The following is a 15,707-nucleotide window of genomic DNA, read 5'->3' as shown; positions in this document are numbered from 1 at the left end:
ATTGTTTACAGATAGTAATGATTATTAGGACGTGTACAGACGTTTTTAGGGGGACTTTTTCACGTTATAGGAGGGTCGGGGGAGGAAGTTATTGGGGATGATCTTTCCCTGAAGGAATTTATCATGAGGAAAGAAAATTTTCATGATGGGGATGCAGGATTTTCTATTATTAATATAAAAAAACAATGAGAAAACAAATAAAAAAAGTTTTTTCAGGTGAAAGTAAGGAGCAGCAGTAGAACCTAAAACCAACAGAAATTATTATATACATAAGGGAGTTCGTCTCCTCAACAATATATCACTTTGTGAGAAAGAATAAAACTTTAGCGTAAAGAGCGAGGTGGTGTGGAGGGGAGAACCCCTTTCATATACGGAATAATTTCAATTCGTTTCTCCGTATTCTTTCTGTAAGTTTTCAACTCTGATCTTTTCAGCACCTATAGCATCTTGAACTAAAACACTTGCAGATGATAAAACACTGATTTGACGATTTTCAAAAACACTTGCAAATGACAAAACACTACTTTGATGATTTTCAATCTGTCTTAAGGCTTTCAAGACATGATGGGGATGCAGGATTTTCTTCCAACACTTTTCACTTTTCACTTTTTCTTCACATTATTTCTGACTTTCATATGTTCTTAGAATAGTAACTACATCCTAGAAAAAATTAAATCCGACCAGAATAAAAGTTATTCCTAATCTTAGAGCTGAGTCACAAGTTCAATGACCCTCTCTCTTCTTCATTCATGTATTTTAAAAAATTATAATATTTGACCAAGCACGGGGAAAGCAACCAATATCTGGTCATATAGATGGGAACTGAGTAAAGTCCTGCTTGAATAGAATAATTATTAACTTCGCCAAGCATGGAAAGATACACGAGAACAGAACCCCGAAAGAGAAATGTTTTGGCTGGCTGCAAAATCATTTGCAAAAGTCCCAGACAAGTTGCTTGCCCCTTAGGCATTATGCTACAAATCGTGGTGTATGCTTTCTCCTTTATAATGCAAAAATTTGTAAATAAAATGTTATAGTAATATGCCAATAATAAAAATATTTTGATACTATTTAAGATCCTCTTAATGCCTTTAAGCCTAAGACTAAAAAAGTATTACCTTAAAGTTAACACTTCTTGATCTGACCACATCTACTCATATTTAAATAAGTCAATCATAGAGTTGTGTCTCTTAAGCTTGCCCACTTGCCCCTATCTGACACTTGCCCAGTAAAGATAAACATTTTGTTCTCAGATAAATGTATCTGCAAGTGTTTAAAATATTCTTGGGTTAGCACAAAAAGTAGGTACATAAACCACAAAAGTCTTGAAATTTCTGAAAGATGGATGGACCATATGCCCCCTCCCATCCAAAAAAAAACACAAAAATCTTGATATTTTTGGAAAGAAAATTGAACAAAAGCTTCCTTTCCCTTACTTCTACCCTCCGTGTGCACCTATCCTCCTTATTTATTTTAATGTATTATTAAACCCTTGCGAGCTAGGTTGGACCTTTAGCTTCAAGTACTATTTTAGACCTTAGGCGCCCTTCTATTCTCATAAAATAAACTGTTCGATATACAATAATCATACAATATATACAATAGTAATTAGCTTTATTGGATAAATGTCAGTAAAAAACGGTGACTAAATAAACACACTTTCAATAGCGTCATTGCCGAAATTTCAATTTTAGTTGTGTATAGAATCAAGAATTTCCTCTGACGCTAAGTTAAATTGTTTTTGTCTTAATGATTTCCTGTCCATCTTAAATTTCTCTTTATCAATCTGTTTTTTGACGTCTTCCTGTCGAGCCTTAATTTCTTCTATTTGCACCATTAAACAACCGTATTCTTTCTGTAAGTTTTCAACTCTGATCTTTTCAGCACCTAGAGCCTCTTGAACTAAAACACTTGCAGATGATAAAACACTGATTTGACGATTTTCAAAAACACTTGCAAATGACAAAACACTACTTTGATGATTTTCAATCTGTCTTATGGCTTTCAAGACAGAAGATATTTCTTCAAGTCTCTTATACAAACCTCCAAGAACAATGAGTCTGGGGCAATAGCTGTTTTTATCTAAAATATCAACATCCCTTAGAGATGACAGTTCATCCTGGATTTCTTCGGCCCTTCTTTTAGCGTTTTTGAAGTCTCCAAAAAGTGTATTCGTCAGTTTGGCTGCAAGCATCCTGATAGTTTGTATTGCTCCTTCAAGAGCCTCAGAAATAGCTTGTATTCTCTTTTCAATTCTTAAACTATCTTCTTTCAGCCGCTTATTAATTTTTACAAGATTTGAACGATTCAAAAATAATCTTTGCAGAGGTGTAGTGAGAACAAGTAAAGGAAGACTCGATCTAAAAAAGAAAAATTACTCTTACTTGTAACAATAACTGGTTGCTTTGAAAATAAGCTCTTTTCATCTTTAAAAAAAGACAACAACAATTTTGACAGTTGAAAATAAAACTATTTCATGAAACGAAAAAAAAGGAGGGAGCTACCATTTGTGTGTTTTTAGCCAAATGTGAGCTTCACTTCACTTAAACACACTTAATGAACGGCAATTTGTGGAACGTATAGGTTTTGGTATTTTAAATCGACATTAGCGATTACAAAAGTAAGCGCTCCAGGTTAAATCAGGATATTTACAGGATTGAGTGTCAAATATTACTCACGCTTTCTTACGTTGATTTTCATCAAATTAAGGCAAAAAACGATCAGTCTTTAAATGCCTGCCCACATAAAACTAAAATCCATATGGTTTGTAGCTTGCTTTAAATACAACAAGAAATAATTTAGCTAAAAATAAATGTTAAACAAGAGACAAGTATAAGAGTTTTTGTGGTTTTTAATAAAATGTATACTAAGCACAAAGAAATTATATAAAAACGAAAACAGCATTAAGGAAAATTTATATTCTTTTTTATGGTAATCAGGTACCTGAAGTGTAAAAGTTTCTCTTTATCCAAAACCAACACATGAAAATCCAAATCCAACTCATATAAAAATTATCCAAATTCAAACTCATTTGAAAAGCTATTAAAATCAGCGCTGTAAATTTGAATATGTAAAAAACAAATTTTTCTTGTGTGTCATTTTTAGCAGCTAGAGGAAATAGTCGTACAAATTTTGTTCAATCGAGGGCAACCAGCCACCCCTTTGCAATTTCTGATTTGCACAATTTTGCAATTAGTAAGTAAAATTCATTGTGTTACAGATTAAAGAAGAAACAAAAAAAATAGAATCAGGAAAAGAAAAATAGACTTCACAAAAAAAGAAAACAAAACCTGTTATTTGTAGCTACAAGATAATTTAAGTGTCATAAAAGGAAAAGCCTGAGAATTCATTTTTTTGGAAATACTGAAAAAAATGCATTACTCACATTTCTGATGAAACCTCCGGAATAGCACTGATCATGCGTTGATCTGTTGAACTATCAGGGCCATCTATTCTTGCTCTTTTCATTTTTCTGTCCTTGAATATGTCACTTTGGATGTTGTTGCTTATTGTGTTGGAAATAATTCCTACTCGAATCATACGAGTCGAACTTACTGCTGGATCAGATAAAAGATTGATGTTTTCTAAACTTGTGTTTCTCTTTTTACCTCTCTTTTCCTCATTGTATCTTATTTTGTTAGCTATTCCGTTAACATGAGCTTCCATTTTAAGTCCTGAAATACAAGAGAATAAAAAAATTTAGATTTCAGTAGTAAAACATGTAAATGCAATATAAACTAATATAATAGGAATGTATAAAGCATATAGTTATTTATCCCTCATGGGTGGAGGGTGAGTTTAAAACAAATGGGTTTGATATGAGAAAAAGGAAAAGTGAGTATTTCTGATTTTTTAATAGCAGTTTCTTCTTTTTTAGAGGGGGTCATTATTTCTGCACCCCACCTGTTCTTAACTTTAATCCTGATTATACATTTTACGGCAAAGGACTGCAAGTAAGGAGATACACGGCTCAATAGTAAGCGAAACATTAAAAAACGAAATATTGACATCAATAAATTTATCAAAAGGAGTGGCATAGTGTGTTGATTCCAAATATATGATTTCTATTAAGCGTAATGTTATTCATAAAGGGCTACGAGTCAGAGAAAATTTGCTGATTTTTGAAAAGGGGTAAACAATCCCAAAAAATCAGGAAATATTAATGAAAATTGCACCATCAGATTAAGTGTATACGAGCGTATAACTCTACTGTAAAGGTTTTAATGTCCTATCTGCAAAAATTGGAAATTTTGTAATTTTTTTGTTAGAAGGTAGGTCACGGATGCGTGTTCATTTGTTTGTTGTTTTTTTCCCTAGGGGTGATCATATCAAACCAATGGACCTAGGATACGAAAAGAAAACTCATTTGAACGGATACTAAAAGTCCTAGTGCCATTTTTAAGTTACAGAAAAGATTGGAGGAAAACTAGTCCTCCTCCCACGCCCCTTTTCTCCAAAATCGCTCGATCAAAATTTTGATATTGCTACTTTGTTTATGATATTTGAAAAGTCCAAATATTATTCCTTAGGAAATAATATGACCCCCCCCCAAGTCCCTTGGGGTAACTCTGTCGAAGTTATGAAACTTACCAATTGCTTACGTATAGTATTTGTTATTGGGAAGCGTGCAGACATTTTTTAGGTGGAGGGTGGATTTTGTGCTTAGGATGGGTTGCCATGGAGACAATTATCCGTGCGGAGGCAATTTCTGGGAGTGAAGTTTCCAGGGGGAAATTTTTTAGTATAGAGATTTGACAAAACTCTTATACGAAATTATTTTTATTTGTCTCACTTTTGTATTTTCCTATTCACTTTTGCAGGTTATGGGGGAATTGGCCGAGGAAAATGTTTGGCGTGTTTGGATTCCCAGGAAATAATACACACAGAATAAGAGATTTCGGGAATGATGAATAAAAACGATTAGAACCTAAATTATTTTTCAATTGAATACTAAATCTTTTGCTATATATTTTACGGAGGGCAGGGGTAAGAATTTTCAGCGGTAGGAAATGTCCGGAAGAAGTTTCACGGTAAAGGGGGGATATATTATGTTGGAAAAACTTTCCTGGGAGGAGTTTCTATAAGGGAAGGTAATTGTTCATGGAGGGTAAGCCAGATTTACCATTATTACTTGAAAAACGATCGGAAATTAGAACAGCTTCTTTCATCTGACAGTAAGGAGCAACAATAAAACTCAAAACGGACAGAAATTATAATGCATATAAAGGGTTGTCCCCTCCCCAATGCATTACTCTTCACGCTAAAATTTCACTGTTTATCCTAACTTTTTAAGAATGACTCCTAAAACACAAGGTCATTTTAATTAAAATAGGAATCTTTTTTAAAAGTACTAAGGACTTTAACATGAAGACCCAGGTAGTGAGGAAGGGGAACCTCTTTCTATACGATATAATTTCTGCTCGTTTTGAGTTTTATTGTTGCTACTTGTTTTCAGCTGAACAAAGCTTTTTAATTGAATTAATTTAGCTAGATTCCTGTCCTAAACCGTGAATTAAAAGGTTTTGCACTGGAAAGCCCTTGTGTTGAGGATAGAAAGACCACTGCGGACTTGTCGAAAAACAACAACTATAGCTCATTAATGTGAGTTCCTTTCGTGTTTCTTTTGTCGAACTAACTAAGCGAAATACCAGCGAGATCTTCTATAGCTCTTTTGCGCTATAGACTTGATATTCCCTGCCGTTAACTACTAAAACTACTACTAACAACTCACGAAAGCACCAAACCGTCTAAGGCCAACAGAGCTGCGTGAGCTCTTCCTCCATCCCCACGTATTAAAAGCCTCCCTCTTCCCACTCTCCCAGGAAGTTCACATCTCCCTTCAATCTTTCTTCAAGACATTCCGCCTTACCTTAGACAAACTGCTTTCCGTTTAGCCCAGGATGGTTGGCTGGCAAGGAAAATCTTTTTCAATCTGTCATCCTTCATCCGCATAATATGCCCTAGCCATATCAACCTTTCTCTCTTTCTAGCGGGATTGAACCATACTTTTCTAACATGTTACTTTTAGAAATGCGGCCAGTAAGTCGAAAACCTAAAGCAATCCTTGGTACATCTGACATTTCTATCATTGATTTTTTTTATTGGAATTTTCTATTTTTTCCGAATTGAAGCCCATGCGCTGGCATTCGAATGACTATACTTGATTATCGAAAAATAGCAACTATAGCTCATCAATTATTAGTTTCTTTTTATTTATCTTTTGTCATACTTCATCCGAATAACGTGCCCTAGCCATCTCAACCCTTTTTCTCTTTATAGCGGGATTAAACCAGACATCTCGCCCAGCTACTGTTTGAAATGCGGTAGTCGGTCGGGTCCCCAGAACAATCCGTAGGCAATTTTGTTTGATTTAATCTCGAATTTCGGCCACATTTTTTTTTCATAATAGTATCAAATTTCATAGAAAGAACTAACCCATCAAACAGTTCGTGGTAACGTACTTTAGTAAGGAGCGACCCGGCTCAACAGTAACCGAAACTCTAAAAAACAGAACTTTGACACCAATAGATACATCAAAAGAATTGCATTTTAATGCTGATATCAACTATATAAGTTACATCAAGTTTAGTCTTATCCATCAAAATTTACAAGCCTGAGAAAATGAGCCTTATTTTAGAAAATAGGGAGTAACAACCCTTAAAAGTCATATAATTTTTACGAAAATCACACCATCAGATTAAAAGTATCAGAGAACCCTACTGTAGAAGTTTCAAGCTCCTATTTATAAAAATGTGGAATTTCACATTTTTCGCCAGGAGACAGATCACGGATGCGGGTTTATTTGTTTTTTTTCCCAGGGGTGATCGTATCGACTCAGTGGTCCTAGAATGTCGCAAGAGAGCTCATTCTAACGGAAATTAAAACTTCTAGTGCCCTTTTTAAGTAACCAGAAAATTGGAGGGCACCTAGGCCCCCTCCCACGCTCATTTTTTCCCCAAAGTCACCAGATCAAAATTCTGAGATAGCCATTTTATTCACCATAGTCGAAAAACCTAATAACCATGTCTTTGGGGACAAATTACTCACACACAGCCCCCATGGGAGGGGCTGCAAGTTACAAACTTTGACCTGTGTTTACATATAGTAATTGTTATTGGGACGTTTTCAGGGGTATTTTTTGGTTTGGGGGGGGGGGGGTTCCGTGGGAGGATCTTTCCATGGAGGAATTCGTCAAGGGGGAAGATAATTTCAATGAAGAGTGTGCAGGATTTTCTAGCATTATTAAAAAAAAAAATAATGACAAAATAAATAGGATTTTTTTCAACTGAAAGTAAGGAGCAGCATTAAAACTTAAGACGAACAGAAATTATTACGCATATGAGAGGTTTAGAGTAAGGCATTGACGAGGTAGTTAACCCCCTCATATGCGCAATTAAAATATACGAATATAGAAATTCGTTACTTAAGTTAATTCGTAAGCTACTCGTTAATTCAGATCACGGATGCGCGTTTATTTGTTTTTTTTTTTTCTCCCAGGGGTGATCCAACCCAGTGGTCCTAAAACGTCGCGAGAGGCCTCATTCTAACAGAAATTTAATGTTCTAGAGCCCTTTTAAGTGACCAAAAACATTGGAGGTCACCTAGGCATCCTCCTACGCTCATTTTTCCCAAAGTCACCCGATCAATATCTTGAGATAGCCATTTTGTTCAGCATAACCAAAAACCTAATAACTATGTCTTTGGGGACAGCTGAATCCCCCACAGTACCCAGGGGAGGGGCTCCAAGTTACAAATTTTGAGCATTGTTTCCAGATAGTAATGGTTTTTATGGCACTTGGTATTAACCAAGTGACATATAGCAGTCGCCAATTCTGTCGGTCTGTCTGTCTGTCGGTCTGTCTGTCTGTCGGTCTGTCGGTCTGTCTGTCCCGGTTTTGCTACTTTAGGCACTTCCAGGTAAGCTAGGACGATGAAATTTGGCAAGCGTATCAGGGACCGCACCAGATTAAATTAGAAATAGTCGTTTTCCCGATTTGACCATCTGGGGGGGAGTGGGGGCCCGGTTAATTCGCAAAAAATAGAAAAAATGAAGTATTTTTAACTTATCAGCGGGTATTTGGATCTTAATTAAATTTCATGTTTGGAATGATACTGTGTCTTAGAGCTCTTATTTTAAATCCCGACCGGATCTGATGACATTGGGGGGAGTCGGAGGGGGAAAACCTAAAGTCCCGGTTTTGCTACTTTAGGCACTTCCAGGTAAGCTAGGACGATGAAATTTGGCAAGCGTATCAGGGACCGGACCAGATTAAATTAGAAATAGTCGTTTTCCCGATTTGACCATCTGGGGGGGGGGGAGTAGGGGCCGGTTAATTCGGAAAAATAGAAAAAATGAAGTATTTTTAACTTATGAGCGGGTGATTGGATCTTAATGAAATTTGATGTTTGGAATGATATTGTGTCTCAGAGCTCTTATTTTAAATCCCGACTGGGTCTGATGACATTGGGGGGAGTTGGAGGGGGGAAACCTAAAATCTTGGAAAACACTTAGAGTAGAGGGATCGGGATGAAACTTGATGGGAAAAATAAGCGCAAGTCCTAGATACATGATTGACATAATCGGAACTTATTTGTTCTCTTTGGGGTAGTTGGGGGGGGGGAGTAAGTCTTAAAAATTAGAAAAATGAGGTATTTTCAACTTGCGAACGGGTGATCGGATCTCAATGAAATTTGATGTTTAGAAGGATATCGTGTCTTAGAGCTCTTATTTTAAATCCCGACCAGATCTTGTGATGGGGGCGGGGAGTTGGGAGGGGGAACCTAAAACTTGGAAAACACTTAGAGTGGAGGGATCGGGATGAAACATGGTGGGAAAAATAAACACAAGTCCTAGATAGATGATTGACATAAACGGAACGGATCCGCTCTCTTTTGGGTAGTTGGGGGGGGGGGGGGGGTAATTCTGAAAAATTAGAAAAAATGAGGTATTTTTAACTTACGAACGGGTGATTGGATCTCCATGAAATTTGATTTTTAGAAGGATATCGTGGTTCAAAGCTCTTATTTTAAATCCTGACCGGATCTGGTGACATTGGGGGAAGTTTGGGGTGGGGAGACCTAAAATGATGGGAAACGCTTAGATTGGAGGGATTGGGATGAAACTTGGTTGGAAAAATAAGCAAAAGTCTTGCATACGTAATTTACATAATTGGAACGGATCCGCTCAATTGCGGGGGGGGGGGGGGTAATTCTGAAAAATAAGAAAAATAACGTATTTTTAACTTACGAAGGAGTGATCGGATCTTCATGAAACTTCATATTTAGAAGGACCTCGTAACTCTGATATCTTATTTTAAATCTCAACCGGATCAAACGTAACTGGGGGGGCAGTTGGGGGGACCGGAAATCTTAGAAAATACTTAAAGCGGTGAGATCAGGATGAAACTGGATGGGAAGAATAGAAACCTGTCTAAGATACGTGACTGACATAACTGGACCGGATCTGCTCTCTTTGGTGGAATTGGGAGGGGGGAGGTAATTTTGAAAATTGAGGTATTTGTAACTTACGAAAGGGTGACCAGATCTTAATGAAATTTGATATTTAGAAGGATCTTGTGCTATAAAGTTTAACTTTAGGTTCTGACCTTCTCACAAGTGCCAAATGAGCTCTTGGCTCTTGGCTCTTCCGACCTCGTACCATATGAGCTCTCGGCTCTTCCGACCTCGTCCAAATGAGCTCTTGGCTCTTCCGACCTCGTACCATATGAGCTCTCGGCTCTTCCGACCTCGTCACAAGTGCCATATGAGCTCTTAGCTCTTGTTGGGAAGTGTAGAGACATTTTCAGTTCGATTTTTTTGGTGGGGGGTCAGGAGAGAAGGATAAGTTGGAGGATCTATTCATGTAGAATTTTATCATGAGGGAAGAGAATTTCCATGAAGGAGCCGCAGGATTTTCTAGCATCATTTAAAAAAGAAACAATGAGACAATAAATAAATAAAAAAGTTTTTTCAACTGGAAGTAAGGAGCAGTATTAAAACTTAAAACGAACAGAGAATATTACGCATATAAGGGGGTTTTTCTCCTCCACAATATCTTGTTCTTTCCGCTAAAGTATTTCTAGTAATTTCAACTATTTATTCTATGGCCTTTCTGATTTTTGGGTCATTCTTAAAGAATGGGGACAAAATTTAGCTTTAGTGCAAAGTGCGAGCGGGCGAACCCCCTCATATACGTAAAATAAATATACAAATATAGGATCGCGTTACGTTAGTCAATCGTAAGTTATATATAGAAATATACATTACTAATAAAAACGTTCACAAATGAAGTTTTAGTTGCATTTTTAAGTAACCAAAAATTGGAGGGTAACTATGCCTCTACCCATACCACTTTTTTTCAAAATCGTTCGATTAAAACTATGAAAAAGCCATTTAGCCAGAAAAAATTAATATACAGATTTCGTTTTAACTATTCATGTGCGGTGAACCAAAATCAAAACATGTATTAATTCAAAAACGTTCATAAATTAAACAAAAGTAAGCAAGTTTTTTCAACTGAAAGTAAGGAGCAACAATAAAACTTAATAAACAATAAAACGAACAGTACAACAATAAACAATAAATCGAACAGAAATGATTCCGTATATGAAAGAGTATGTCCCAACCTCAACGTCCCGATCTCTACGAAAATTTGACTCTTTTGTCACAGTTCTAATTTTTAAACAATAAAAAACTGTAGCATAAAGAGCGGGACATTGAGGATGAGACATCCCCTTTCATGCACGGAATAATTTCTGTTTGTTTTAAGTTTTAATGTCGCTCCTTACTTTCAGTTGGAAAAACTTTTTTTTTAAATTTAATATCCCAGAAGGAAGGGTACTAATGTCTTCTGAAATTCACTTCAAAGGCTCTCAGGCATATTTAATTTGTAGCACAATTGTTTACTGAAATCACACCAATTTTGGTAATTTTGTATACGTTTGTCTTCAAATAAAAACTGATATTTAGATCTTCTTATGCTACTGACTGTTCATTGGTATATCAAAGATTAAAGGTTTTGCAAAATTTTATTAAAACTTAAAATGAACAGAAATTATTCTATATATGAGAGGGATTACCCCCCACCCCCACCCCTTAACCCTCACTCTTTAGGCAAAAGTCTTAAAGATCTTTAAAAATACTTCTCATTCAAATTCATAGTTTCTTGTGTTTGAGTTGCGTCCCTTGTGAGGGAAAATTTCCTTCCCGAGGAAAATCCCTGCAGAATTTTCCTAACTGATCTATCGTTTAATGATTAGAAATTGTACTAAAAATAAATTATTTCACTAAAACCTCTTTGATACTTATACTGATTTTAAAAAATATGACGGAGGGACACCTTTTCCTAGGCCCTCTCTCCTTACGCTTAAGTTTTAAAGATCTTTAAAAATAGCCTATTCAAATTCAAGGGTCTTGCAACGAACGAGGACTGAGCATCAAAAGGGGCACCCCCCTTCATTTAGGGAAGATCTTAAAAATCTTCAATCTTAGGGAAGTTTTAAAGATCTTTAAAAATAGCCTATTCAACTTATCCCCCCTTCATTAAATGAAGGGCACCTCCCTTCGTTTAGGGAATAGTTTCTATCTGTCTTAAGTTTTGATTAAAATTCGACCGAATTGCTCCTTACTTATTCGGAAGGAAATAGATTATTTACAGCGCCTCTGTCAATCATGAGCCAAACGTAGTATAGCTTGGCCTTGAAACTCAGTCCTTAAATCTTTAAGAAAACCCTACCCTTTGCCTGCCTGACAAAATTGCCTTACCTTCAAGCAAGCTAAATCCTACTGCGGTTGTCACAGTCAATCTACTACTGAATGCTATTTGTTTAAAACCTAATTATTCAATTTTAATTTGCAATGATGGCACAAGCCTCCGTTATTTTAATGAGAGACACATTTAAATTAGTATGTAAATAGATTTTTCAATTTGGTTAATAGCATGAGTAAAAATAATTAAGAATAGAAACTTTTTTTCAGTATAAAGCTGAAGATAAATATTAACTTAAACTGCTAATTTTTTCCAAATAATGTTTTTGATCAAAACAAGTCAGAATTCGCTAGCATATTTGTAAAAGAAGCTAACTTGTTGACGCATAGAATATTCAAAAGTAAAAAAAAAAGGCAGAAATAAGAGAAACATATTGACCCTACGAATTTTCCCAGAGTTTGGGGATGTCCCGCGTAATTTCTTGTATATCCCGTACGCTTCACGGGTGACTTAATTTTATGCGGTTTTTTTTCACTACTGCTTTTCTTGGTTGCTACTTGAAGAAAATCAACTTTTTTTAATTGAAACTATTGAGCAATATTAAAACTTAAAACGAAGCGAAATTATTCCGTATGTGAAGAGGCTGAAAAAAGCTCTTTGTGTCAAAGTCGTAAAGATCCTTTAAAATACTTCTCATTTCTTATTTTGAGTTTCTTTCTTAAGAAGTTGAGACAATAAGTCAAAATTTAGCATTTTAAGTTCTAATAATTTATATTTTTATTCGTTTTAAGCTTTCATTGTTGCTCCTTACTTTTATCTGGTAAAAAGCCTTTTTTGTACTTAATTTTCTTTGCAGTTTTTCAAATCGTATCAGGATACACTCTTCCCCTCCAAGTGTAAAATTTCCAATCGAAAATAGCCCAGGAAACTTTATTCTTTCAGCATGGAACAGTAATTTCAGCTGAAACTAAGGAGCAACATTAAAAGTCAAAACCAACAGAAGTTATTCCGTGTAGGAAGGAGGTATACTTCATACTGATTTGAAAGATCTGAAGAAAAACTTCTCATTCAAATTCAATAGCCCCTTTGTTCGAACGGTCTTTCTTAAAGAATTATGACAAAAAATCAAATTTGCTGTGAGAGGCGACAGCAGAGGAAGGGCTCCCTCCATTTAGAAAATAGTTTCTGTTTGTCTTGAATTTTAGGGTTGCTCCTTACTTTCATCTAGAAAAAACCTGTTATTCTTTAGATTTCCGAATAAAATCTATAATGTGTATATTACAGGGAGATTAGCCTACGTCCCTATCCCCAGAGGTCTGGGGATTACGCCATCCAAAAGGTATAGTCACTGGATCTTTCAACTCTATTGAATCAAGTGGTTTCCTGAAAATCAACGATATGATGTCCTGAGGGGAAAGAGGGAAATTGTGGTTTTTGCTTCAAGGAAAAAAAAAACTGAACTATACCTTTTGTTTTAGATGGGAACTTAAAACCCCGACAATAAGGTGTTCTGATAGGCAGAATCTGATGGTGTTAAATTTTATACATTTCAAATTAGCATATTGAAAATGGATGGATTAATTTTTGTCAAAATTTAGTTTTTTAGAATTTTGGTCAACATTGGGTCGAGTTTCTCCTTACTTATTCGAAAAAAAAAATATTCAGAGCAGTTGTTTCAATGAAAGGCCAAACGCTGGACATCTTTGTCTTGAAACCCAGTCTTTAAATCTCTAAGAAAACCCCCGCCTTCAGCCCTACAAAAACGGCCTTACTTTCAAGCAAGCCAGATCATATTATGCTTGTATTTGTTTTTTAGAGTTTTGGTTAACATTGGGTCGAGTTTCTCATTACTTATTCGAAAAAAAATTCAGAGCAATCGTTTCAATGAAAGGTCATCTTTGTCTTAAAACCCTGTATCTAAATCTCTAAGAAAACCCCCGCCTTCAGGCCTACAAAAACGGCCTTACTTTCAAGCAAGCTAGATCCTATTATGCTTGTATTGATTGTCGCTGTTGATCCACTACTGAATATATAAGTAATTTGTTTAAAACCAAATTATTCAATTTTAATTTACAATGATGGGAAAAGCGTCTGTTATTTAAATGACAGACAAACTTTTATGAATATATTCATGCCTCTTCTTATTGGGTTAATAGGATAATCAAAACTCTCGTATAATAGTTTCATTTTTTTTAACATGATGCTGAAGATAAATACTAAAGTAAATTAACAAATTATTTTTAAATATTGTTTTACACTGAAACAAGTCAAAACAATACAGTATAATCATAAAAGAAAAGTACTTGTTGACGCCAATATCATTTAAAAACCATAAGAACAGGCACAAATAAAAAAAAAACGACACTCATCCTGTGTGTTTCTCCAGAATCTGGAGATGCCCCGCGTAATTTTATGTATTTCCCATTTTATACTGTTTGGGGGATTTTGAACTTTTTCCATGTGTGGATCTGCTCTGAGGGATTGGGGGGGAGGAAGATGCCCCTCAATAGTTTATTAAGTAAACCTAAAAGTATTATTTGAGGGGAAAATGCTCTATGTGTTGCCCCACTCAATTTTTGCCACAATACATTTAAGTTTGAAGGATCTGTAGCTTCTCATTGAAATTCAATTGGTCTGTTCTAATTGTCTTTCTTAAATTGTTCTAATGGTCTTTCTTAAAGAATCATGACAAAAATCAACTTTACTGCAAGAAGTAACGGCTAAGGAAGGGTTCCCTTCATTTAGAAAATAATTTCTGTTCGTCTTGAGTGTTAGGGTTGCTCCTTACTTTCATTTGAAAGAAAACTTGTTTTTTATTTAGCTCTGGCTGTTTTCAAGATCCTACCGAGAAACCCCCTGTCTAAGATCCCCATTGTAATTTCCTCCACACAGAAAATTTTCCTGTTGAAAATCCCTAACCCAATTTTTTTTTTACAGTTCCCAATAAAATATTTAATATGTATATCACAGGGAAATAGATTCGCCTATATCCCTTTCCCCAAGAGGTCTGGGGATCAAGTTATCCTATAGGTATAGTCACTGGATCTTTCAAATCTATTGAATCAAGTGGTTTTCTAAAAATAGCGATGTGATGTCTTGGGAGGAAAGGGGGAAAACCCCATTTGTGGTTCTTTTGGCAAAAAATACAAAACTCAACATTTTTTAGATAGGAGCTTAAAACCCCGACAATAAGGCGTCAGATATGCAGAATCTGATAGCGTGTATTTCATTCAGATTATCTGACTATTTGGGGCTGAATCTCCCTTTTCAAACATCAGCTAACTTTTCTCAGGGTTTTAGCCTTTGTTCAGTTACATTAAATGGAATAAATTTTTATACGGTTCAAATCAGCATAATGAAAATGGATGGTTTTGTTTTGTCAAAATTTAGTTTTCTAGAGTTTTGGTTAACATTGGGCCGAGTCTATCCTTACTAATTAAAAAAAAAAAAAAAAAACAACATCCGAGGCACATGTATAAATGAAAGGCCAAATGCTGGACTTACTTTGTCTTGAAACTCATCCTTTAAATCTCTATGAAAACCCCCGCCCTCAGCCCTACAAAAACTGCCTTACCTTCAAGCTAGATCCTCTTATGCTTGTATTGCTTGTCACAGTCAATCCACTACTGAATGTACGAGTAATTTCTTAAAACCTTAATTATTCAATTTTAATTTATAATGATAGGAAAAGCCTCCGTTATTTAAATGACAGGCAAGTTTTAATGAATATATTCATGCCTTTTCTCATTGGGCTAATAAGATAAGCAAAACAAACTTATAATAGAATCCTTTTTTTTTTTTTACAAAAAGCTGAAGATAAACAATAAAGTCAATTCACAAAATTTTTGTAAATATTGTTTTTCGTTGTAATAAGTTAAAACACAACAGCATAATTGACGCCTAGATCATTTAAAAACTATAAGAAAAGACACGAATAAAACAAAGTACATTCACCCTGTGTGTTTCCCCAGAGTCTGGACATGTCCCGCGTAATGTGTTG

The 15,707-nt window shown here is 35.4% G+C and overlaps 1 protein-coding gene across 2 annotated transcripts; it reads right to left on the bottom strand.

Annotated features, from left to right (window-relative positions):
- Positions 1–1,618: 1,618 nt before the first annotated feature.
- On the bottom strand, positions 1,619–15,379 carry LOC136041583 (uncharacterized). 2 transcript variants are annotated; one of them, XM_065726280.1, is made up of 3 exons: positions 15,282–15,379; positions 3,386–3,674; positions 1,619–2,360 (listed from the first exon to the last, which is right to left on the bottom strand). In XM_065726280.1, exons 2-3 carry the CDS (start codon positions 3,664–3,666, stop codon positions 1,691–1,693), a joined length of 951 nt encoding a protein of 316 aa, XP_065582352.1. In that variant the 5' UTR covers positions 3,667–3,674; positions 15,282–15,379; the 3' UTR covers positions 1,619–1,690. The 2 variants fall into 2 exon arrangements, with proteins under 2 accessions (XP_065582352.1, XP_065582351.1); XM_065726279.1 differs by lacking the exon at positions 15,282–15,379 and adding an exon at positions 6,436–6,503.
- Positions 15,380–15,707: the final 328 nt, after the last annotated feature.

This window comes from Artemia franciscana, unplaced genomic scaffold, assembly GCF_032884065.1.
Source record: "Artemia franciscana unplaced genomic scaffold, ASM3288406v1 PGA_scaffold_30, whole genome shotgun sequence".
Lineage (NCBI taxonomy): Eukaryota > Metazoa > Arthropoda > Branchiopoda > Anostraca > Artemiidae > Artemia > Artemia franciscana.
This window is presented reverse-complemented; position numbering and strand designations above follow the sequence as displayed.

What these genes read in the sequence shown, in the direction of transcription:
- LOC136041583 (XM_065726279.1), bottom strand. An exon ending in CCGGAGGTTTCATCAGAAAT is followed by an intron (nt 2,361 to 3,385) that starts GTGAGTAATGCA and finishes TTTCTTTTTTAG; the next exon opens with ATCGAGTCTTCCTTTACTTG.